This window comes from Nerophis lumbriciformis, linkage group LG04, assembly GCF_033978685.3.
Source record: "Nerophis lumbriciformis linkage group LG04, RoL_Nlum_v2.1, whole genome shotgun sequence".
Lineage (NCBI taxonomy): Eukaryota > Metazoa > Chordata > Actinopteri > Syngnathiformes > Syngnathidae > Nerophis > Nerophis lumbriciformis.
The window spans coordinates 17,597,766-17,625,243 of record NC_084551.2 but is presented as its reverse complement, the minus strand read 5'-3'; the positions used below and the strand labels follow the sequence as shown (position 1 = coordinate 17,625,243).

Here is a 27,478-nt window from a genome sequence, read left to right as displayed (position 1 = left end):
GTATGCTTCGTCTACTTCCGGGTCTTTTTGTTCCGGTTATTGTTACTTGTTTTACTTGCCACTAACGACTCGTCCTTATTTGAAATCACATCTGTCAGAAACGTCTCCGTTGCTCCGCCCTTTGTGTTCTTGCTACTCCTACTGAGTAGAACAAGGGAAGCTGTTGATTGGATTGAAAATACAGTACAATTTAAATATGTCAATATCATATACTGTAGATCAGGGGTGTCAAACTCAAATACAGAATGGGCCAAAATTTAAAACTGAACAAAGCCGCGGGCCAAGGTTGAACATATTAACCTTTTAATAGGGACCCAAACAAGTTTTGCATTGAATATTGAACAAGCAAGGCTTATATAACTTTATAGTGACATGCAAAATCGAGTTTCAAATAATAATAATAATTAAAAAACATCAATGGCATATCAAATAAAATTTAAATAAAAATTGAATGCCTCTTTTCTATTTGCAGTATAGTGTAGCGTCCCGAAAGAGTTAGTGCTGCAAGGGGTTCTGGGTATTTGTTCTGTTGTGTTTATGTTGTGTTACGGTGCGGATGTTCTCTGTGTTTGTCATTCTTGTTTGGTGTGGGTTCACAATGTGGCTCATATTTGTAACAGTGTTAAAGTTGTTTATACGGCCACCCTTAGTGTGACATGTATGGTTGTTGACCAAGTATGCATGGCATTCACTCATGTATGTGTAAAAGCTGCATATATTATGTGACTGGGCCAGCACGCTGCTTGTATGGAGGAAAAGCAGACATGACGACATGTTGTAGAGCAGAGGTGCTCACACTTTTTCTGCAGGTGAGCTACTTTTCAATTGATCAAGTCGTGGGGATCTAGCTCATTCATATATATATATATAATTTATATTTACTTATTTATGAAATATATGTTTTTGTTAACAAGTTAAAGGTGTTTAATGATAATGCAAGCATGTTTAACACATATAGTTAATATTGTTAATACATTAAAGGTGTTTAATGATAATACAAGTATGTTTAATACATATAGTTAATATTGTTAACAAGTTAAAGGTGTTTAAAGATAATGCAAGCATGTTTAACACATATAGTTAATATTGTTAACAAGTTAAAGGTGTTTAATGATAATACAAGCATGTTTAACACATAGTTAATATTGTTAAAAAATTAAAGGTGTTTAATGATAATACAAGAATGTTTAATACATATAGTTAATATTGTTAACAACTTAAAGGTGTTTAAAGATAATACAAGCATGTTTAACACATATAGATTCCTTTCTCTCATGAAGACAAGAATAAAAGTTGGTGTATTACCTGATTCTGATGACTTGCATTGATTGGAATCAGACAGTGGTGCTGATAATGTCCGCATTTTCGAATGGAGGAGAAAAAAAGTCCTCCTTTCTGTCCAATACAACAGGAAAGTGGTTGGTTTTTGGCATCTTATTTGTCCAGCTTCCGTACTCCTTTGTATACACTTTACAAGAAATACATTGTCGGCAAACTCCGTAGCTTGCTAGCTTGTGCACGCCAGCCAGCTTTCTGAGACTCTTATTTTGTTAGCGCAACTGTGCAACTGTGCAGTCGGTCTTTGGAGTTTTGACGACAGGTACGGCGCCAGAGTCTGTTGAAATAAAGTGTTTCTTGCCTTCCAGTCGGTAATTTTAATGAGCTGGCAGCAGCCAGCGTCATCTCAGAAGACCCTCGGGTGCCGTGAATGTCAATCAAGTGACGAAAGTGACGTCATAGTGAAGATTTATGATCGCTCATTTTTAGGACTATTTTTTTAATGCCTGGCTGGTGATCGACTGACACACCCTCCGAGATCGACCGGTAGCTCGCGATCGACGTAATGAGCACCCCTGTTGTAGAGGATGCCCCCAATATTCTTGTTCGGGAGAAATTCGGGAGAATGATTGCCCCTGGAGATTTTCGGGAGGGGCACTGAAATTCGGGAGTCTCCCGGGAAAATCGGGAGAGTTGGCAAGTATGAGTATTAGCGGTGAATGTGGTGTTACTGCCGCTGTATAATACCGGCGGGCCAGCTCTAATGTTAATTTGATATTGCCTCAAGGGCCAAATGAAATCACACGACGGGCCAAATTTGGCCCGCGGGCCAGAGTTTGACACCCATGCTGTAGATAAATCACAAATAGATATTCTGTCCTTTGTTTTTGTCAAAATAGTTCTCATAATGATGAAAGTTGGAGTTCTATGTAAAAATATATGTAAAATATATTAACAGTGGCCAGAGAATGGGGGGGAAAGGGAACCAGAAGCACACAACTTGTCAGTACAATAGGAATGATCACAAAATGGAGAAGATAGGGGGGGAAAAAAGGGAACTAGAAGCAGACAGACCAATTCTTTCCGGTTAAGAGATACAGTCCCTCATACTGAATATTTTTAGTATTCTAACCGAACCACGAGCACTAAGGCCTACCACTAATGAATGTCAAGTAAAAGCTTTGACAAGGATAAGTAGTCTCTCTTTCAGCTTGTCACCGACTTTGGCATTCTGTTGAAAAGCTTCAAGTGTGTTTGAGTAAGACGCCGAGCTCCCTTCACCTTGTATGGCTGCATCCTTCACCACAACCGTTTCAATGACATGTGTGTGGAGCATTTGCTACTTAAAAGACAATGACAGATATTTTAAGCGAAAGGTAAGTTAAATGTTAGCAGAAAGTACAAATAAACCAAAGCAGAAAAGAGATGCACAGTAATGATGAGCCACCATCGTTATATGCTTTAAAACAGTATAATAGTGTTTGCACAATGTCAACATTTGATAAAAAATGCATGTGAATATAAAGGATAAGACATGATGTTAAAGGAAAAGTGCAAATTTTTGGAACGTTGCCTATTATTCACAATCATTATGTGTCAGGACTTGATCAAAAATAGGACTCAGATGCAGAGAGGAGAACAATCCGGCAGGCTTTTATTTTGAAAGTTTGCTTTTCACCTCCCGAGTCAGGGCAATGCACCAACGGCTATAACCTAACAACTAGGCAAAAAGGGAACAAACCGAAAATCACTCATTAAATGCCTGTGACCTTTGATCCCTCAGGTGCTACTGCATCAAAAAGCGACATCAGTGTGTAAAGGATATTACCACATGGGCTCAGGAACACTTCAGAAAACCACTGTCAGTAACTACAGTTTGTCGCTACATCTGTAAGTGCAAGTTACAACTCTACTATGCAAAGCGACAGCCATTTATCAACAACACCCAGCAACGCCGTCGGCTTCGCTGGGCCTGAGCTCATCTAAGATGGACTGATACAAAGTGGAAAAGTGTTCTGTGGACTGACGAGTCCACATTTCAAATTGTTTTTGGAAACTGTGGACGTCGTGTCCTCCGGACCAAAGAGGAAAAGAACCATCCGGATTGTTATAGGCGCAAAGTTGAAAAGCCAGCATGTGTGATGATATGGTGGTGTATTAGTGCCCAAGACATGGGTAACTTACACATCTGTAAAGGCGCCATTAATGCTGAAAGGTACATACAGGTTTGGAGCAACATATGTTTCCATCCAAGCAACGTTACCATGGACGCCCCTGCTTATTTCACCAAGACAATGCCAAGCCACGTGTTACATCAACGTAGCTTCATAGTAAAAGAATGCGGGTACTAGACTGGCCTGCCTGTAGTCCAGACCTGTCTCCCATTAAAAATGTGTGGCACATTATGAAGCCTAAAATACCACAACAGAGACCCCCGGACTGTTGAACAACTTAAGCTGTACATCAAGCAAGAATGGGAAAGAATTCCACCTGAGAAGCTTCAAAAATGTGTCTCCTCAGTTCCCAAACGTTTACTGAGTGTTGTTAATAGGAAAGGCCATGTAACACCAACTACTTTGGCACGTGTTGCAGACATGAAATTCTAAGTTAATTATTATTTGCAAAACAAAAATTAAGTTTATGAGTTTGAACATCAAATATCTTGTCTTTGTAGCATATTAAACTGAATATGGGTTGAAAAGGATTTTCAAATCATTGTATTCCGTTTATATTTACATCTAACACAATTTCCCAACTCATATGTAAACGGGGTTTGTACATTGTTGGAAACCCTTTCGCCTCATCAGCAGGAATCTCCGGTTTACAGGTGTTTCAGCCCTCAACCTGTGAACCTCACCTGAGTGGGGCAGCCAAGACTGAGCTTCAACTGTGGGCTCTCTTCCACCAAAACCATCTTGAGCTAGACTCGGCTGCTGCGGACCTGACTGGTTGCTTTCATGTTTGGGCACCAGCCCAACCCTCTGGAGAAAGTAGTGCACAGATTTTGCTTGGAACCTGCGTCAGACGATTCAATGGTTAAGATGGTTGTGTGGACCATATTTTGCTTTATTCAGTTGTTTGGACATGGTTAGCCTCTCTTTACAGGGAACTGTGACCTCAGCAACAATGATGGTTTTCATGCTTCTGGATACAAGGACCGTGTCCGGTCTGGTTGGGTACAGTCACGTTCTGAGGGAAGACACACTTCCTCTTTAGGTCTATACTGCGCGTCTAGTCGGGAGGTGTGTTGCAAAGTAAAACATTGATTTTTAGACAACATGCAGAGCCTGCGAGCCTTGTACTTTTCCCTCAGAGGAGGTTATGGCTTTGGGTGGTTGGATCCCACTGATGTGATTGAGTGTGCAGGAGACTGCCCTTTAAATGGTAACTAATAAAGCATTTTGTGTGGATTCAAACATTAGACAATGGCTTTCATTGAGGACCATTTTGAAAAGATATGTGCAAACATTGAATTCAAAAAGCTGTAGTTTATGTTTCAGTATTATTTTCTCCTTTTCTGTAAATAAATTTTACCAATTGTCAGCAGGAAAAAGCTCATGTCGTAGTTATTGATCCTTTAATAATAAGCATGTGAATGATTAGAGAAAATATAAGACAGTTTGAAATAATACTTTTCGTGTTTAGTTCATGACATCACATGCTGGTTGGTGTAAAAACAACTACACGAGGAATTGAAATATTTCTGTTTGATAGTAAACCAATATTTTCTTTCCTTTGCTTGACTCTCAGGTCAGTGTAATCGTGTGAAATATGGGCACTGAAAACCTTTCAAGAGTAGAAAAACCAATAGCCGCAGACACATATCTATCCCTATGAGACAATGGCAGAGAAACAGTGTGACTCACACATTACACACAGTTATACAGACAAGGTAACACGAGATAATAGGTGTATGTGTGTAATTGCCTAACGCCTTTCATCTCATAATCAGATATAATTGTTCTCGTGCCAAGAAAAACTGAATCTGTTGGAGCCTATTAATCTCTTGTGTCGATTAAGGTAAATTAATTATTATTTTTAGTCTGTTCTATACCCAATTTATTTATGTTTTTGTATATCTTTAACAGTCATTTGTTTTAACTATTTTTTCGCAAGTGAGTTTTATTTAGTTAGTCAAAGACATCCTCCTGGCTGGCTGCTCTGAAGTTTATCATCATCATTATTTTGTTTAACACAAGAGTAGCCAGAACAGAATCAGTTGACTGAAACTAATCAAAAGTAGCTGTGGGGTTCTGGAAAGGTTGAATACCACCCATTCAGGTCTACTATATAATTAGGAGAAACAACAACAGGAAATATACAAAACACAAATTGCTCGTTGTGTAATATGTAAATAAAAACAGAGTACAATGATTTGCAAATCCTGTTCAACTTATATTCAATTGAATAGACTGCAAAGACAAGATACTTAATGTACGAACTGAGAAACTAAATTTATTTTTTTTTGCAAATAATCATTAACTTAGAATTTAATGGCAGCAACACATTGCAAAAAAGTTGGCACAGGGGCATTTTTGCCACTGTGTTACGTGGCCTTTCCTTTTAACAACACTCAGTAAATGTTTGGGAATTGAGGAGACACATTTTTTAAGCTTTTCAGGTGGAATTCTTTCCCATTCTTGCTTGATGTACAGCTTAAGTTGTTCAACAGTCCGGGAGTCTCCGTTGTGGTATTTTAGGCTTCATAATGCGCCACACATTTTCAATGGGAGACAGGTCTGGACTACAGGCAGGCCAGTCTAGTACCCGCACTCTTTTACTATGAAGCCACGCTGTTGTAACACGTGGCTTGGCATTGTCTTGCTGAAATAAGCAGGGGCGTCCATGATAACGTTGCTTGGATGGCAACATATGTTGCTCCAAAACCTTTATGTCTGTTTCAGCATTAATGGTGCCTTCACAGATGTGTAAGTTATCCATGTCTTGGGTACTAATACACCCCCAATCTGAATGGTTCTTTTCTTCTTTGTTCCGGAGGACACGACGTCCACAGTTTCCAAAAACAATATGCAATGTGGACTCGTCAGACCACAGAACACTTTTCCACTTTGCATCAGTCCATTTTAGATGAGTTTGAGCCCAGCAAAGCCGGCAGCGTTTCTGGGTGTTGTTGATAAATGGCTTTCGCTTTGCATAGTAGAGTTTTAACTTGCACTTACAGATGTAGCGACCAACTGTAGTTACTGACAGTGGTTTTCTGAAGTGCTCCTGAGCCCATGTGGTGATATCCTTTACACACTGATGTCACTTTTTGATGCAGTACTGCTTGAGGGATCGAAGGTCCGTAATATCATCGCTTACGTGCAGTGATTTCTCTAGATTCTCAGAACCTTTTGATGATATTACAGACCGTAGGTGATGAAATCCCTAAATTCCTTGCAATAGCTTGTTGATAAATGTTGTTCTTAAACTGTTGGACAATTTGCTCACGCATTTGTTCACAAAGTGGTGACCCTCGCCCCATCCTTGTTTGTCAATGACTGAGCATTTCATGGAAGCTGGTTTTATACCCAATCATGGCACCCACCTGTTCCCAATTAGCCTAGGCTGTTCACCTGTGAGATGTTCCAAATCAGTGTTTGATGAGCATTCCTCAACTTCATCAGTCTTTTTGCCACTTGTGCCAACTTTTATGAAACATGTTGCAGGCATCAAATTCCAAATTAGCTAATATTTGCAAAAAATGAAGTTTTCCTGTTCGAACGTTAAGTATCTTGTCTTTGCAGTCCATTCAGCTGAATATAGGTTGAAAAGGATTTGCAAATCATTGTATTCTGTTTGTATATACGATTTACACCAAGTGCCAACTTCACTGGTTTTGGGTTTTGTACAATAACTGCACAGAATTTACAGCACAACACACACACATTGGGCAACACATAGAGCCACTTCCTGTAACCATGTAGAATTGTCTCTGATCACCTTCTAGTGAACTTAACAGTATCAAATTATATAATTTATAAATCTTTTTTTTTTTTTTACATTCCTAATGACTATAGCTGCTGGTGGAAGTAGTTAACAAATTTAGTCACATGGTTAAAACAAGATTCTGAAGTGAATACTTTGTGCTGCCAAGCTCCTACAACCAGCAGCCCACAGGTAAATTGAATTTGAAACCCTTGATGTAAAGCATTATGACCATGAATTTGCATTCCTTGTTCAAATGTAATGCATTCCATTTTTTCAGTAGCGGCACAATTAGTTTTCAAGCAAAGCAGCGTTGCACCTCAAACATGGAGGTCTTGCTGTGTGATTGTACGGCACTAGTATGTGGTCCACATGTTGATGACAGATACCACAAATTATCTTCGGGGGTCATGTGGAGTTCATGCCTCTGTGGGCCATGTGTAGGCAGTATCAATATCAGTTCCAGTCAGATGTTTACATACTCAATTTTAAACTCTTAATGATTTACTAGAACCATTCAATAGAGTGGAAAAAAATGAAAATATTGTTGATGCAATGTGATTACATCGAGTTAAACAATTTAAATGATATACACAAAGACATGGAGTATGTATTTGCTCTGCTGTTGCAGAGCTATTTATTATGAAAATAATTCAAATGAAATTAGACCATTGATTCTTTAGTGAGGAATAATGTCCTCACACTGTATATAAGATATTACAAGACAAACAAAACATTCCATTTAAAATGTACAGTAAATCTAATGCCTCACTCTCCAGCAGTCATTAAGTTCAAGTGTAACAGTTGTTCCAGTATCGTTACAATGATTTTAGTGTATTTAACACGATTTGCATTAATAAAATAAAACATATTTTAGACAACCTTGAAGTGAACCTGACAGCTAAGAATACAGCAGTGTTGAAATACCCTTTTCAGTTTTACACACATACAAACATGCACCCATTATTTAAGAATATCTATTCAACATAAAATGTAACAGATACGAGTATTATTTAGTGCACATAAGATGTGTAAAGACGGCTTTAGAAAAAAGCAAGTACAAATTGCTGACATTGAGCTTTGCCTGTTTTATGCGAGTTAATAATTGTACAGCTACTCATCACATTTATTTTCAAGAAAGTTTGATTGTAATTATTTTAGTTAGATTTACCAGTAGTAACATACCCTCTCAAACCAAACACTGATTATAACAATATATGATTTAACGACAAAAAAAAGTTGCATACAGCATCATGATTACTATAAACCTAAACATTTAAAAAAAGGGAGCGTCAAGTTCATTAAACTGTTTACCAGTTAATAAAAACTGTAAATAATTATGTACCAAAATATAAAATTATGTTAACTTTATTTAACATGACACAATGTTTGGACCCAGAAATATCTGAAGATTACTGAAATGCAAATACTAAAATTCAACATCCTTATATTACAATTACATCTTATCAAGTAGTCACAAAATTGAATTCATTCTAAGAAACAGCAGTGATTATTTTAGTGCTAGTACTGCAAATAAACTTACATAAAGTTTATCGTTGAAATTCTAATTTCTTGTTAGCAGTGTTCAGTACTGTATTAGTAGTTTCAGTTAACTTTTTTGAATCTGATTAAATTGGACCATCTAAATTGCTAAACAGTATCTTTGCTATTTATTTTTTCATACTAGGGATGCACACATTTTTAGGCCAATACAGATAACATCCTGCTAGCAAGACCAATTCTAATAATTTATTATTTTTTTAAATGTCTATTTGACTGTATTTTGTGCACTCCTGGAGGTAAAAGACGACTTAAAGGTGGATATGACAAACTGTACCTGCAGATTTGTCCTAACCAAATATGGCATCACACCTGAGAAAGAGCTAACATCACATTCATACACCAGTAGAGATTCTTATGTCATCCACCGGTGTGCAGGAGTGTGGCGATCACAATGTATTTTGCTAGCAAACATACATCCGAAAAATAGCAGCAGCTCAGAAGTACAAACCGTGTCTCCAGGTGGTCTGCTGGCCGACACGGTCCTATTTCTTCCGCAATGGTGGGGTTGGGGTTTTCCGTATTTCTGAAATCGCAGCTGTTAATTGTATCATTGATTCATGTATTAATTTATCTATGGGGTTGCTTCCAGTGGCGTATTGCTGCTGAGGGAAGCAATCCAGTGTGTCCAGGTTCTTTTTTGTCATGTCTTGGTGTCTTTGATTGATAGTTTGGCATGTTTGGCTGTGGAACACAAATGGAGGAGTGGCTCTGCGTCTCCCTCCTCCACGGCCACCTGAGTCGTACCGCTCTCATTTTATTTCCATGAGGAAATTGCGGATCTCTTTGACCTTGGGGTCGACTCTGGCGGGCTATTTGCACTTCTTAGACAAAGTGGCTCTGCGTGAACGCCTAATTGCTTTTCTTTGCGGCTGGCGTCTTCATGGGAGTTTAAAGGGGAACTGTACTTTTTGAGCAGGAATTTTGCCTACCGTTCTCAATATTCATGATTCTCAATTCTTATTCTTTTTTTTGCATTCTAATTTGTAATAATTGGCTTGTTCTAGGTGAATAGCAATGCAGTTAATGCGGTCAATCACTACCCCTCTAAATCACTTTGAAACTGCATGCAGAAACCGCCAATTATACTTCATTTATGTTCTGTAACCTGTATAATAACTAAGCTGTAGCGACTTTGTTATTGTAAGAGCGAACACTGAGGAACTCTTCTTCTAGCGTAGTAACATATCGCCTTGCGACGGCATTAGCCGTAAGGTAGCTCCGGCAAGGGATAAACTGGCTACTGCGTCAACAGCTGAATGGCTTTTGCGTTTGTAATGCACAACACAATGCAATAAGACACCATACTGAAATGACTGAAAAACATGAACAATCATATTAGAGTATCTGTAAAGTATTAGCCCACATTTCACGTTTTGTTTGTACGCTGCTAGCTGGACATCGTATGTACTGTAGTTGTAATAAAACGCATGACGTGCTGCATGTATCATGATCAATATTATAGTGACTTACTCGATGGACAGTTGTCCATTTGGTCCAGCTGGCCGGGGACGTTTTTCCTGTTGATTTTGGGTAAGTACGCCATTTCTGTCGGCCTATCTGGGCTCAAAGTTCCACATTTACAAGGTCAAGTCACGCCGACCTCACTCTCTTGGCTTCCAACTGCTCCAAAGTTTCACCCTTTTCTTCGTGCTTGCTTCTATAACCAGTAGTTCATCGTCCGTATATTCAGGTTAAAAAAAATAAGGTTGTGAATCGTCAAAAATAGTCATCTTCCCCTTCTATTACCAAGTCTGCCATGATTACAAAGCACTAACGTTTGTTGCCGGACGTCGAAAGTGCGCTGCTATGGAAATAGAAATAAACGCGCTGAGGAAAGAAGTTCCCGCTATGCTTAAAATTACCAAAATACGGTAAATATTGTACAAATTACATATTGTTATGAATATGTCTGTTACGACACTATATATATATACCGGTACTTGAAGTGTGTACATGACAGGTTGAGAGTGGGTTTTGAAGTTATTTTAGAGGGTTTTGAAGGCTGCATATTGTGACACCCATTAGCCACATTTTGCTAGCGTTTTTATCATCTTTAGAGTCCTAAAAAATACAAAATAAAATGTGTGTTTTCTTCTCAAATAATGATTGTGAACAATAGGTAAAATTCCCCCAAAAAATGAAGTTCAGTTTTAAGGCATGGTTCTGGCTGCGTCTTAAGGAGGCGAGTGAGGTTTGATGCGTCAAAGCAAGTGTTTTTTTTTCTTCTTCCTGGCTGAGTGTTTACAGGACATTTGATGTCTTCCTTTGAACGTGTAAAAAGTCAAACACAACCGACGCCATGTTTGTTTGAACTGAGGTTTAGTGAGCTTAAGGGAAGTTGGGACCTACTACGAAGTAGGAGCACATGGTTTATTCACCCTAAACCACCTACTGAAGCACAGTATGGGTAATCTTGCCTCATTGGACCGTTTAAAAAAAACATTTTTTTAATCGGCTTTATCTGTGTGTCATCATTCCTTGTATCAGGCCGGTAATTTTCATGCACCCCTAGTTAATACTGTCTTTTTTTTTCAAGTATATTGAGGTCCAATCTGTATATCAGATATAAATCTCCATAAGAAAGTACCTAACAAAATATTTTTGTTGCCTTCCTCTTTCCCCCAAATGTGTGAAACAAACCATTTTGTAAACACACGGTGCTAAACAAAAACAAAGTATGCTCAAATCTATGGAAACATTCCATATAGGTTGTCACTTTCTAAAAGCATATACCGTATTTCCAAATTTGATTCTGCAACTTGATTGAAAGCAGTGAAAACACACCGAGCAAATCAGAAAACCTGCGAGAATATGAGTTAGGGGGGTTTCTATGCCCTAAAACTCCAGCTTCTCTGGAAAGGAGAAAAGGGTTTCTTGAGATTAAAAAACATGAGATGAGTTTTGAGGCCAGTGGTTTTCTCAGGTATGACAGCAGCTTTACTTTCCTCAGAGGGAAATCGATTGCGGTAGATTTCTGGGTAAGACTTTTGGAACTGAAATGAAAATGGGCGTATTGCATTGGCATCAGTTTTGTAGTAGCTTCTTTGGTCATATAAGAGCATACCTGTTTAAGCCTTTTCCTTTTGTCCTTGGCGGGAAGGTCTTTGTCGGCAATCAGGCCTTCGAGCAGCTCCTGCAGCGGAGTTTGTGTGCCAATCACCTTCTGCTCTTCTGACTTCACTTGGCTGATGAGTTTACAAAAAGCTGGAGGTGTGCTGAAGTCTGTATCGGAACCTGCATATTTTATCTGGCGGGGAAAAACAGAGGCATTTATTGAAATCTATAAGTTGAAGCTGCAGATGCTGTGTTTCAATTTGTTCTGTCTACTCCAATGTCAGACAGTACACAGGAAGTGAATTCTGAAGTCTACATACAGGTATGTAACAACATACTTTTCCATAGACCCTTAAATTATTTTTTATCTTAAAATGAGTCCTGTGGGTCGGTTTTCGCCCCAAAGTCAGCTGGCCTTCGACTCCCCTGAAGAGTATAAGTGGTATAAAACATGGATAGACACTCAAATTAACGGGTAAAACATCAAGGTTATGGCAGTTCAAATACTAAAAAGCTCTCTTACCATGTTTGACCGACTGAAGTAAAAAGGTGCAAGCAGGACAAAGAAAACCTGTCTCAGCATGAAAGCCTAACCCCCTATTTATGATTAGCATGAAATCATATCATTCAAGTCCAGAACATGCAAGAAGACGTGTAATCCCATTACTAATCTTGTTGTGGAGATCGGATCATGCCAGTCAATAACAATGATTCATTAAAAATGTTTGTGCCCCCTGTTGTGATGGAAAATAGGTCACATGCTCCTTTTGAAATATGAGTAATTTAAATAAAAGGGGTGAGTTACTACTATAATTAACAGTGACATATGAATACAAGGAGTACTGAACAGGATAACAATTTCAAGAATAGTCACCTTTTTTCATTATGTTTATAGCAACTGTAAGAAAAGAAAAACATAAAACAGCCGTTGTAATGCTAACACTAAGAGCTAACAAAACCATGCAGCTCACTTTCATGTTGTTCTTGTTCTTTTAAATTCACTAATTTATTTTATCCCTATATACTACAGTAAAGTATACACTCAATTATACATACACATATTAATGACAGTGACATAGACCTGAACTCTTCTGAGGTGGGAAAGGTGCTCCTCAACTTGGCAACGCAGCTTGGCGGGCACTTGAAAGATTGTGCTGTGGTGTTCCATCATGAAAGTCACCAATTTGGAGGCAAGCAGCTCATCCAAGTCCATCTCATCCACAGAGCCCAGTACGCAGTGAGAGAACATTTGCACCATCTGTGCATGGAGCAGAACAGGAAATACATTGTAAATACATCATCTACCATGTAGCATTAGGGCACAGGGCTTCGAAATACTTGGCATAATGCAATGTATATAGTGGGAATTATAACTTGACAACATATAATTCATACCAGACTAGGCCTTGGCGATATATACAATACATTTTATCGATATGTTCGAGTTTTTTTTTGTTAGACGTTTTAAAAATAAAAAATCTATTTTTTTCTCCTCTTGCTCCAGCATACCTCCCTCCCCCTTTTTTAAAGGGGAACATTATCACCAGACCTATGTAAGCGTCAATATATACCTTGATGTTGCAGAAAAAAGACCATATATTTTTTTTTACCGATTTCCGAACTCTAAATGGGTGAATTTTGGCGAATTAAACGCCTTTCTATTATTCGCTCTCGGAGCGATGACGTCACGCTGTGACGTCACATCGGGAAGCAATCCGCCATTTTCTCAAACACATTACAAACACCGAATCAAATCAGCTCTGTTATTTTCCGTTTTTTCGACTGTTTTCCGTACCTTGGAGACATCATGCCTCGTCGGTGTGTTGTCGGAGGGTGTAACAACACGAACAGGGACGGATTCAAGTTGCACCAGTGGCCCAAAGATGCGAAAGTGGCAAAAAATTGGACGAAATTTGTTCAAAATACGAGGGTGTGGGGAAAGCCGACGAAAATGGTCAGTTGTTTGTTCCGCACACTTTACCGACGAAAGCTATGCTACGACAGAGATGGCAAGAATGTGTGGATATCCTGCGACACTCAAAGCAGATGCATTTCCAACGATAAAGTCAAAGAAATCTGCCGCCAGACCCCCATTGAATCTGCCGGAGTGTGTGAGCTATTCAGGGACACAGGACCTCGGTAGCACGGCAAGCAGCTCAATAGCTTCAGTTTCTTCTTCAATTTCGCTTAAGCCGCTGAAATCTGAGTCTGAATGCGAGCTAATGTCGCTACCTTGCTGTTCTATCTGCCATGTTTGTTTGTATTGGCATCACTATATGACGTCACAGGAAAATGGACGGGTGTATATAACGATGGTTAAAATCAGGCACTTTGAAGCTTTTTTTAGGGATATTGTGTGATGGGTAAAATTTTGAAAAAAACTTCGAAAAATAAAATAAGCCACTGGGAACTGATTTTTAATGGTTTTAACCCTTCTGAAATGGTGATAATGTTCCCCTTTAAAAATAAGTTAGGCTTCAAAAAAAGTCTCCACAGGGCCAAAAAAGGGAACTGCACATTTTTGGGGAATTTTGCCTATAGTTCACAATCATTATGAGAGACAAGAACACATGTATATTTTTTTAGGATGATAAACGCTTGAAAGATGTGGCTAATGGGAGTCACCGTTGTAGCCTTCAAAGTCCTCTAAAAAAACGTCAAAACCCTCCATCAACGTTTTATAGACACACTGCACGTAAATACATAATGTCGAACAGACACGTTCATCACAATATGTAGTATGTACTGGTACTATATTTACCGTATTTTGATTATTTAAGCAGTGACTGATTTCTTCCGCACATTGATTTATGTTTTCCAATGCAGCGCACGTCCAACTTTTGGCAACAAATGTGTGTTCCTACTTCCAAAAACAAACATGTGTTCTAATCATGACCGTTTTTTTAACATATTAGGATTCACAACCTTATATTTTTTAAGCTGAATATACGTAGGATGAACTACTGCCTATCAAAGCGAGTACAAAGGAAGGGTAAGACCTTGGAGCAGACGGAAGCCAAGGGAGTGAAAAGTGACTGACGCTATGAATGTGGAACTTGGAGCCATGTTTTTTTGACGAAAATTGAGTGCTTACCCAAATAAACCTGAAAAAACTTCCCCAGCCATCTGGACCAAACGCAAAACTGTCCATCGAGTGAGTCACTTTAATATTGATCATGATAGGCGCAGCACACCATGCTTGTTATAACAAATACAGTATATATGCTGTCTGGCTAGCTGTGTACAAACAAAACATGAAATATGGGCTAATACTTTACAGATACTGTAATATGATTGTTCATGTTTTTCGTTCAGTACAGATTGATGTCCTATTAGTGTTGTGCATGTAGGATTGGGTTGCCAGACCTTTTGAACGTATGACATAACAAAACGTTATAACTAAAATAGAAATAAACAGAACATCTCTATGACTATTCCACTATGACTCCTATATGCTCTGAACAATCTAATTTGAACACTTTATACATAAATTTGCTTTTTAAGAAAATAATATTTTCATGTAAATTTAGGGCTTAAGGGCTTAAAAGTGTGACGTGGAAACAAAAAGCATCATGAGTCTTACTGCATCGGAATACAATTTTTACTTAGAGTTCAATGCAAGACTCTGTCCTAAAGGTTTTTTGTTTTTCTAACGAGTTCCAAATATGTCGCGAATGTGTGGCATCAATAACTGCCACAATGATTTTCATGATCGCTCCAGGAAAAAAAAAAGGATTGGCCCTCGTATGGATTCTTCATTCATCACTCCAAGCAACGTTTGTAAGTTTTCCATTATAAATAAAACTGTTTATACTGAGAAAGCCGTCCCTTGTGTGAAAAATACATCCGTCGTCTTGTCTTTCATAATGATTGTGAACGATTGGCAAAAAAAATAATTAAAAAAATGCAGTTCCGCTTTAATAAACTTTGCATTATTTAATTATTCACCGGTATTAAAACTGACTCCGTTGACGAAATACAGATAAGTATTTACTTGATTCAAATCTCTCGTCCATCGGATGTGCTCATAGCTCATGAGTCAATTCTTCTATTTTTTAATTATTTTTTCCAGGTAGTGAGCCTTTGGAATAGAGTACAGTTTGTCTCTGTACGTTCCCTTGTTTTTTTTTTAATTTTGTACAATCCATTTTAATCGAGTTTGTCCCTTGCTTATAAAATCATAACCACATTGTCAATACTCTAAATAAATTATTCTCAAACTGTGGTTTGTGCACCACTAGTGGTACGCCAAAGTATAACATGAATAGAGTAGTGTTTTATTTTCCTATATTCAAACACAGCATTACTGTTCAAACTGTGTACTGTTATAGTGGTTAAAAATATTCAACATACTTGTTAAATAAAACCTCTTCTTTGTTTTTATAGAATACTTAGACCTAGTATGTATTTTAAACTTGAGTCATTATGGTGGTACTTGGAGAGCCCGGTGTTATCTGAGGTGGTACATGGTGAAAAAAGTTTGAGAATCACTGTTCTAAATCATTTAATATTTTAAAGCAGCTGAAAACTCCTTGTGGCTTATACGTGTTCCCAAATAACAATACAGAAGACTATGGTCAACTAACTATACGTTCTTATATAATGTTTTTTTTTTCTTAGGACATCAAAAAGATAAAGGAGATGTTACATATATACTAAGGAATTACTGTTAGCAAAGGAATGCATACCAGTGTGCGGGTGGCAATCGCGTCATTGAATGGAGGCAATTGAGTGTTCTGGGAGACCCGCGCCATGAGTCTCAGCAATAGTTGGAGACGCCTTCGATTGGGCGGCGGCAATAAAAGGGTGCTGACTTGAAGAGCCTCAGTGGCTAAGTCTTGTTCGTGTAGCAAACCTGCCAAGATGGAAAAGAAAAACAAGAATCAAGAACAAAGACATACTGTAATTTTTTACCTGTGGACGTAATAAATACAAAAACTCAGGACGGGGGACACTCACTGAGTATGTTGACAAAGACTTCATACAGACGGAAAGTCAGCAAGGGTTCTTTGAGTCTCTGAAAGTAATCGGCTACTGTTTTCAGGACATCTCTCTCAAAACCCATGTACACTGGTTGATTGGCTTCATTTTGGTTAGGCCCTGCAAAAGGAGACAATTCCAATTTTAGTGCTCAAGAGAAATGTATCAGTGACAAATAAATACAGTCATAAAGTGCCTCTAATTTATGGACCTTGCTTTGCACAATAAGGCACAGTCCTGCTGCAACAGAGCCCAAATTGTTCTCACAAAGTTGGAAATTGTCCAAAATATTACATAAAAATATTATTTTGTCCATATAGTGAATGTTCTATATTCTACACAGAAGCTAATACAAATAATAACAGAACAAATGAATAAATTAAAGAGATGGTTTGACAAAGACAGACTCTCCTTGAAACTCAGTAAAACTAAAATAATGCTATTTGGTAACAGTAGAAGACAAAGTCAAACACAAATACAAATAGACGGAGTAGACATTGAAAAAGTAAATGAAACAATTTCTTAGGTGTAATAATTGATGATAAAATGAACTGGAAACCTTATACAAAAATACTTAGAATGATACAACATAAGGTGGCAAGAAATACATCAATAATAAATAAATAAAAATATGAATTGGAAAAAAGGCACTCCATATTCTTTACGGCTCACTAGTGTTACCATATATGAGTTATTGTGTAGCAATATGGGGAAATAACTACAAATGTACCCTTAAGTCACTAACTGTGTTACAAAAGAGGCCAGTTAGAATAATACATCATGTTGGAAGGATATAAAGAACATTCAAACATTTGGCACTTTATTTCGGGCTATGTACAATGAAATACACATACATTCCTCCTTTTTATTTAATTGTTTTGTTATTTTTGAAGCAATTACCTGTTATTTGATGTCTCCTTTAAATTACCTGAATGTTATTGAGTCTGTAGTGGTGATCCTGATTTTTGTCATGTTTACATATTACATATATTTTTATCAATATGTGCCGTTCCTATTTTAAATAAAGATTTGAAATTGAAATGTATTTATTGAATCAAAAACATTTAAGTTCAACGGTATAGCGAATTTGCAAACAGCCAAACTTACTGTATATACAAAGCAAACTATAACCTGCTACCTAAGAACGTACAACAATTATTCTCAACCAAAGATGAGAAATATAACCTCATAGAAAAATGTAACTTAAAATATTTGTATGCACGGACAACATTTAAAACCTTTAGTATATCAGTATGTGGAATTAAATTATAGAATGGCTTAAGTAAATAAATGAAATAATGTACTAATATGATCCAGTTTAAGAAACTGTTCAAACTCAAATTGTTTACAAAGTACACAGAAGAAAAATCATGATAAACATTTTGAATTTATTAATAACCTTATTCATCTCACTATACGAAATACAACTCATTTCATTATTTATTATTCTTTTTTTATAGATTTGTATTATTTATAGAGTAAATTGTGAACAAATTGATAACAGGAAGTGTACAAAAAGTGTTCGCAATTGCTATGAAATGGAAAAGGGGTAGGATTAAATAAGTTCTGCTTCTTCCTACTCCTTTTTGAACATGTTAAAAAGAGAAACCAGAAATTGTGATGTATCATGTTGCAATTGTATGCATGTTTGAAATAAACTTCAACCATTTATAATACACACAATATACAGTGAGAAAAAAGGGTGAGGATTAACACAAAAATGTTGCATTGAAAAAAGTACACTTACAGTTAGCCAAGCATTTCATTGCTGATATCACCCAGTAGGGCATGTCATCTGTAAACACAACAGGAAGGTGAACGATACAAATAACAGTCAAGTCATTTAACAAAAAACCCAACTATTCTAAAAAGTATTACACCATTACCGCTTTTGTTCTCCAACACAACAATGCCCGACTTATTGACCTTGAATACATTATGCACAATGTATTCGCCTTTCACGTGTGCTGGATTTAACACGCCATCCAATGTTGTCAGGCCCAACACTCGCTGCAAACTGCAAGTAAAATATGTACATTAATAAAAAATGAAATGGAGGGTGATGGGAAAAAATATTGGACAGATTACATACTGTGCAGCTGTCATTGATTTCCATATGTTGTCGACTTGTTTGGGAGTGATGTCTTTTTTACGAATGAGCTTGCATTCATGCACATCTCCGATGGCTACACTATGCCTTTTGTTCCAAAAATCTGAAGCCTGTTAAAGGAGAGCGAGAGAGCATGTCATATACAGGTATATGCAGTGCAGATTATATTTATAAATCCAGTAATTTATACAGTAATAATAACTTAAACAACAACACACCATTTTGGTATCTCGAGCTAATTATGTAAACTTAGTGGTTAAAACATGAGAAAAAAGTTGAATGGTAATAGAATACTTTCAAAACAAGTAAGATTGAAAACATTACTGCATTATAGGATTGTCAAAAGTATTAATACCAACACGCCAAAAATACAGCGAAACCTGCTTTTTTATGTATCACCAGTACCGGATACTGAACAACAATTTTTCCTCGGCAAGCTGTGTCATTTCTTGCCGTGTGAGCACTGATTCAGCGCTGAACACCGCCTCCCGTCTCAAAAAAAAATAGCCAATGTTTTCCATTGTATTTACTTACTCAAGGAGGCCTGTCACTAATGCGGATATAGCGTGTCCAGTTCGCCTTCGTTTGTAAACAAACTATATTGGAGTGTGGCAGTGTAGGATAACTGTAGGCGAGGTGTAAGTGCTTCACAACACACCTGGTTTGCCAGAGAATAGGACGTAGCAGAAATGATCTGCGATGCATTTTAGAGACTTTGTTGTTATATTTAGCAAGTAGAGGTGCATATAAAACTAAAATGAGGTATATCTTGTGTCATGCATTATTTCGCCAATCAAATATAAGTGGTCACAAAAGTATTTGCCGTGTGAGTGAGAGCGGAATTCCGCCACAAGCACAGGGAGTGTGTATTACCACAGCATGCAGAAAACTTTCAGAAGTGTGCAACTCAACCTTTATAACTTGTGTGCTAAGAAAACACATCTTAAAGACACTCTTCCATAGTTTGGTAACACTTTGAACACCGCTGGTTTACTTATTTCACCAGGTAGACAAAGTATGGCCTGTGGGCCATTTTCTGAACGCAGCTCTTTTTTATGGGCCATTGACACATTCTAGAAATAAAATTAAACAAAAATACAGTGAAAAGGCAAATTAATGAGAAAAGGCTGAAATGTTTAAACTAAAAATTAAAAAAACAATGATTTGTTTTTTATTTTATGTTTTTGCCTTTTTATTAGACTATTGTATTATAACACACTATATTAAAAGGAAGTTAAAGACAATATTTTTTATTTTATATACTTATTGTTTGTTTTATATAGTCATTACATTACCGAAGGAGACAAGATAACGGAGTAAAAATACTAACTGAACTGTTAGGAATGCCTGAAGGAAAGTTTTCAACGCGAGCAATATACTCTAATCCAGGCTGTATATCAAAAACATTTTTTAGTCAATGTCTTGTGGCTGATGGGAAATAGCCGGCCAGTGAAGTGGCGAATGCAATAGGGCTGAAACGACGCGTCGACGTAGTCGACGTCATCGGTTACGTAAATACGTCGAGGACGTTTTTGTTCGTCGACGCGTCGCATATTTACGTCACACTACTGTCATGGCGGAGCGCAAAGCAGACGATGCGAGCGGTGCGAGCGAGGGGAAAAAAGCACGCCAAAAGTCGTCAAAAGTGTGGGAGTATTTCAATAAACGGCCTAAGAAGAAACGCTACTTTTACTCCGCTACTTTTATCTACATTCAGCTCGAATTTTTATCGATCTGTTAATGCACGCTTTGTTTGTTTTGGTCTGTCAGACAGACCTTCAAAGTGCCTGCCTTACTGGTGACGTTTCACTTCGTTCCACCAATCAGATGCAGTCACTGGTGACGTTGGACCAATCAAACAGAGCCAGGGGTCACATGACCTGACTGGCTCCGAGCTAACTTCGGGTGTTACCATTTAGTGGTCAATTGTACGGAATATGTACTATACTGTGCAATCTACTAATAAAAGTTCCAATCAATCAATCAAAAGTGTGAAGGAAAAAAGACCCTTTTTTTATTTCAACCGTAAAGACTGACTGCACAGTTCCTGTCTTCACAATAAAAGTCCCGCTCCATCGCGCCTGCGCTTTCAAAATAAGAGTCTCCGAAAGCCAGCGCAAACAAGCTAGCAAGCTACGGAGTTTGCCGCCAATGTATTTCTTGTAAAGGGTATAAAAACGAATATGGAAGGTGGACAAATAAGATGCCAAATAACAACCACTTTCATGTGGTATTAGACAGAAAGGAGGAACTTTTTTTCTCCTCCATTTGAAAACGTGGACGTTACCAGCACTGCTTCCTGATTACAATCAATGCAAGTCATCAGAATCAGGTAATACACCAACTTATATTCTTGTCTTCATGAAAGAAAGGAATCTATATGTTAAACATGCATGTATAATTATTAAAACACCTTTAACATGTAAACAAAAACGGCAAAATAAATAAATATGAATTATATACTGTATATATCAATGTATGTACATACATACATATATATATATATATATATATATATATATGTGTGTGTGTGTGTGTGTGTATATATATATATACACACACACATATATATATATATATATATATATATATATATATATATATATATATATATATATATATGATATGTGTGTGTATGTTACTCAGTACTTGAGTAGTTTTTTCACAACATACTTTTTACTTTTACTCAAGTAAATATTTGGGTGACTACTCCTTACTTTTACTTGAGTAATAAATCTCTAAAGTAACAGTACTCTTACTTGAGTACAATTTCTGGCTACTCTACCCACCTCTGCTAATAATGTTGTTGTATGCACACTGTGTCGAGCGGAAATGGCCTATCATAGCAGCACAACGGCAGCGTTCTTGCCATCACCATCAACTAGTCAATCGTCCGCGTGAGTATACGTTGTCATCATTACACAAAAACATGAATGTGTCATTTGTATCTGCGTTGTAAATTCATAAACTAAAGCACCGTTTCGCTCTGAGAGGAGCGTTTGGCGTGCCTGTTCAGTGTTTACAAAGACGCGCTCCTCTTTAACGCTAACGTTAATTAGTTGTGCAAATACCTTTTACAACATTAACAATTACGTATACTATGTACAAACAAACAATTAACTTTCACTTTAATCATACTATCATTGTTGTGTTATTAAGCAAAATAAGCAAAAGTTTTACTTTTGTTGAAATGTTTACACTGTTGTTACAGAATATTTCGTTTTGCACTTTTTTGTATTGGATGTTTATCTTTATTTTTGCACATTTTAGCAAATAAGCAATACTTTTACTTTTGTTGAAATGTTTACACTGTTGTTACAGAATATTTCCGTTTTGCACTTTTTTGAATTGGATGTTTATCTTTATTTTTGCACATTTTAAAGCAAAATAAGCAATACTTTTACTTTTGAAATGCTTATACTATTGCAGAATATTAAGATTTGCACTGGATGTTTACTTTTATATTTGCACATTAAAAGCAAATAAGCTACTTTTAATTTTGTTAAATGTTTACATTGTTACAGAATATTTTGTCATGTTGTTGTCAATGTTGACTGAGTGGCCATACTTTTTTTTTTGTAAATAAAAGCCATGCCTTTTGAAAAAACTGGCCTACATTTATTTTTTCATCTTCATTTTAAATAAAAAAAATAATCGGTAAAAGGAAAAATAATCTATAGATTAATCGAAAAAAAAAAAATCTATAGATTAACCGATTAATCGAAAAAATAATCTATGGATTAATCGATAGAAAAATAGTCGTTAGCTGCAGCCTTAGAATGCAACCAGTACAGAATCCTTCAAGAAACAGCTAGACATGAATTGGTAGCACCATAGATTCCTCACTGTTAACTCTTCATAGCATGCACACTTAAATAAATAAATGAATCAGTTCAGTTATACCTATACCAGAAGAACAGATCAGAATAACTACAGGATTTCATCCTACTACATCCGTATCCAAATGCTGATATACTTGAAGGCCGCATGCTACTGCTGTTTTTTTTTTTTAGAATGTATAATAGTTTAACATTGTTGTTATTTATGACCATATGTCCAATCACATTATTGTTTGTTTTAATACTCGAGGAGGCTATAAGCAATGCTGTTCTTTTTTTAATGTACAGATACTACCTGGGCCCAGTGAAGTGGTGAATGCAACAAGTACCACATTATTGTTTGTTTTAATATTATAGCAGGCTATAAGCAATGCTGTTCTTTTTTTTAATGTACATATACTACCTGGCAGGTGCTAATGCAATTTACATTTTGTGCAAAAAGTTGTTGAATTACAGTGATCTTAAACAAAATCACTGTAAAAACAGTGAATTTAAAAGTACAAAGAGTCCGTTTTTGGTTTTTTTCGTTATCAAGGTATCCAATAAGTATCAAGAATCACAGAAATTCATAGGTATCTATATTGACTACTGAGATTCTGGTGTCGAGAAAACCCTACTGCATTATATTCTACAGTGGTCACTGGTCAGTATATTGTGTTTTTTTTATGTCTCAAACTTTTTATTCCAGCAAATTTCAAGCACACTGTGAAGGCCAAGAGAAGTGCAACCATTCGTCTCACCATGCCAGCAGACTTCACGGGCGCTATGTTCTCCTGCTGTGGTAACTCTTCGTAGTCATCCCAGCGAATGAGTCTCGGCAGGTCAGTACTGTCTCTTGACAGAGATCTTGATGGAAAAGACTTCAGGGGGGATAGAGTGGGGAATCTAAAACAAATGAGCCAAGTCAATCACTGAACGTGGTCAAGTGGTGGAAAAGTAAGAGTGAGCATGAAAACAACTGTACACTGTGTGAATGCTCTTTGTATAAAATTGTTTTTTTTATTAAGTGTGTCCAGAAACCACTGAGGCATAATGGCGTGCACTACTTGGCTACAAAACAGCAGTTACTGTTGATTTCAATACATTTGTGGTCTAAAGAAAAGCATGTCCATGAATAAACAACAATAAACCGCTGTTAAAGCTGTTTTATCAGATTGTTTCTGTCATGCAACTTGTCATATTGTTATCAGTCAGTGTATATACAAACCCCGTTTCTATATGAGTTGGGAAATTGTGTTAGATGTAATTATAAACGGAATACAATGATTTGCAAATCCTTTTCAACCCATATTCAATTGAATGCACTACAAAGACAAGATATTTGATGTTTATACTCATAAACTTAATTTTTTTTTGCAAATAATAATTAACTTAGAATTTCATGGCTGCAACACGTGCCAAAGTAGTTGGGAAAGGGCATGTTCACCACTGTGTTACATGGCCTTTCCTTTTAACAACACTCAGTAAACGTTTGGGAACTGAGGAGACACATTTTTTAAGCTTCTCAGGTGGAATTCTTTCCCATTCTTGCTTGATGTACAGCTTAAGTTGTTCAATAGTCCGGGGGTCTCCGTTGTGGTATTTTAGGCTTCATAATGCGCCACACATTTTCAATGGGAGACAGGTCTGGACTACAGGCAGGCCAGTCTAGTACCCGCACTCTTTTACTATGAAGCCACGTTGATGTAACACAAGCTTGGCATTGTCTTGCTGAAATAAGCAGGGGCGTCCATGGTAACGTTGCTTCGATGGCAACATGTTATGCTCCAAAACCTGTTTGTACCTTTCAGTATTAATGGCGCCTTCACAGATGTGTAAGTTACCCATGTCTTGGGCACTAATACACCCCCATACCATCACAGATGCTGGCTTTTCAACTTTGCGCCTATAACAATCCGGATGGTTCTTTTCCTCTTTGGTCCGGAGGACACGACGTCCACAGTTTCCAAAAACAATTTGAAATGTGGACTCGTCAGACCACAGAACACTTTTCCACTTTGTATCAGTCCATCTTAGATGAGCTCAGGCCCAGCGAAGCCGACGGCGTTTCTGGGTGTTGTTGATAAACGGTTTTCGCTTTGCATACGAGAGTTTTAACTTGCACTTACAGATGTAGCGACCAACTGTAGTTACTGACAGTGGGTTTCTGAAGTGTTCCTGAGCCCATGCGGTGATATCCTTTACACACTGATGTCGCTTGTTGACGCAGTACAGCCTGAGGGATCGAAGGTCACGGGCTTAGCTGCTTACGTGCAGTGGTTTCTCCAGATTCTCTGAACCCTTTGATGATATTACGGACCGTAGATGGTGAAATCTCTAAATTCCTTGCAATAGCTGGTTGAGAAAGGTTTTTCTTAAACTGTTCAACAATTTGCTAACGCATTTGTTGACAAAGTGGTGACTCTCGCCCCATCCTTGTTTGTGAATGACTGAGCATTTCATGGAATCTACTTTTAAACCCAATCATGGCACCCTCCTGTTCCCAATTTGTCTGTTCACCTGTGGGATGTTCCAAATAAGGGTTTGATGAGCATTCCTCAACTTTATCAGTATTTATTGCCACCTTTCCCAACTTCTTTGTCACGTGTTGCTGGCATCAAATTCTAAAGTTAATGATTATTTGCAAAAAAAAAAAAGTTTATCAGTTTGAACATCAAATATGTTGTCTTTGTAGCATATTCAACTGAATATGGGTTGAAAATTATTTGCAAATCATTGTATTCCGTTTATATTTACATCTAACATAATTTCCCCAACTCATATGGAAACGGGGTTTGTAATAACCAACGTTAATTTACCTGTACAAATGACTATTGTCTTCAAAATCCTCAGTTCCATGACGTCCCTTGATGTCTTCAACAACGTGAGCCTTAAGAAACTTCCTGAGCAGCTGTAAGGTCTGGTAGCGAGTCACCTCTGGCCCAAAATTGCAGTTATGCCGCAGAAGCTGGTGAAGAAAATCCACGGCCTCGGACCCTGTGAATGTGCAATCATAATAGCGGAAGTGTGCCCAGTGTCGTCTTAACGGCAGGCCTCCCCGGAAGAGCTGAATGGTTTCATTCCACTAAAAAACAGGAAGAAGGACATGGATTAGGAGTTACTTTGATTAAAAGTTTTCATTTAGAATATTTTTTTTGGATATGTTCTAAAAAATACAACATGACACTCAAACATACCTGAAAAATTGTAGCTTAACTTATCTATCCTATCAATTCTTATTTTCTCTGCAAAACTGCTCAATGATGATATGTTTACTTCCTGTTTTTTTAATCTTATATAACACAGTATTTACTTATTTCAGTGCCAAGCTTTTGTCTAAACATAATGTTGGTTACTAAAACTACAAAAGTGACGCTTACAAATACTGTTTGTAGTTTTAAAGTCATTCAGCTCTATCTTGTTACAAATACTTAAATGCATTGCTGTAAAATGTTGAATTTGAATTTAAAGAATATTTCCTCTTAACTTATTATGACTTACAAACAGCGTTAAACCTTCCATCCCATCCATCCATTTTCTACTGCTTGTCCCTATCTCAGCTGCATTAAACCATGCGACATAAATGGTACTAAAACTATGCTTTATCTGGTATGCTGAATGGGGAAAGATAATGACATCCATCCATTTTCTACCGATTGTCCCTTTCGGGTGCATAATGTAAAACACAAAAACACAAATTATGCTGTGTTCATTGCATGATTAATGTGACATATTTTTAAATGAATATTTTAATAAGAATGTGGAAATTTGCCAAATCAAATAATTTTTTAAAGGAAAATTAATCATAGTTGATCTTTTACACAAATAAAAGCAGAAGTATAGCACTGCATGTTGTGACAAATAATGCAACCTCTTTATTAAACGACGTAGCAATTTTTTTTGCCAAATGATAGATGAAGTGGTTAAAGTTAAAGTGGATTAGGCGAAGTACAACAAAGGTTTAATAAGATGGTAATAGCTTGAATTGAACATTCTAGGCTCTTCGTTGTATATGCATGGAGAGCTCCATACTTACTCGCACATTAGAAACTTACATGTACATTTGCCTTATATCCGAGCTTTAACAGCTAGATGACAAACAAACTAGGCGAGTAATTCATAATAACCAACATTGCTATGTGAGCGGAGGCTATCTGAAATAACTTCGGTGCCATTTTTATAACGTGAATGCATTTTACTCACCAGCTTGGTCGCTCTGTACGGCCCTGCTCCGATAACTCTCCCCTCCATCCCCAAACAAAAAAAACCAAAACAAAATTGTATTCTTTCAAAAACATTAACAAAAAGTTATTTCTGTAAGTTATTTGTGTACCAACATGACGACTCAAACTCCGCGTAGAAACGTTGCTGGTAAACTTTGAATCTGCTACGTCACGTCAGTCGAGGGATGTGATTGGGCGGGAACTTGACCACGTGACCACCATTAAACGCCCCCCCCCCCCCCCGACGGCGTTGCCGTGGTAACATTGCAAACAGAAGTATGCACACAGTTGGGAACATAACATAAAATGCATTCCTTGTGAAGTCAGTTGCTATACTTTTGTTGTAGAATGTCTCAACTGAGAGATCGATATAATTTATAGAGTGAGTGGAATGTAGCAAGAGATTTTAAACACAGTATTTTGGTGCCCTCTGCCGGTGTAACTATTTATAACATCATCTAAACAAGCTAAAAATAGGCATTATATGTGTTTTGCTGATTCTGAAGCAGGGATACTGAATTTAG

The 27,478-nt window shown here is 37.3% G+C and overlaps 1 protein-coding gene across 2 annotated transcripts; it reads right to left on the bottom strand.

The window, feature by feature from the left end:
* Positions 1-9,739: 9,739 nt before the first annotated feature.
* LOC133597004 (DEP domain-containing protein 1B-like) lies at positions 9,740-27,082 on the bottom strand. 2 transcript variants are annotated; one of them, XM_061949916.1, is made up of 11 exons: positions 26,935-27,082; positions 25,551-25,816; positions 23,493-23,637; positions 18,896-19,023; positions 18,690-18,820; positions 18,551-18,598; positions 16,783-16,923; positions 16,512-16,678; positions 12,905-13,081; positions 11,834-12,016; positions 11,466-11,762 (listed from the first exon to the last, which is right to left on the bottom strand). In XM_061949916.1, exons 1-11 carry the CDS (start codon positions 26,980-26,982, stop codon positions 11,598-11,600), a joined length of 1,599 nt encoding a protein of 532 aa, XP_061805900.1. In that variant the 5' UTR covers positions 26,983-27,082; the 3' UTR covers positions 11,466-11,597. The 2 variants fall into 2 exon arrangements, with proteins under 2 accessions (XP_061805892.1, XP_061805900.1); XM_061949908.1 differs by having other exon boundaries at positions 9,740-12,016.
* Between the last annotated feature and the right edge of the window lie 396 nt (positions 27,083-27,478).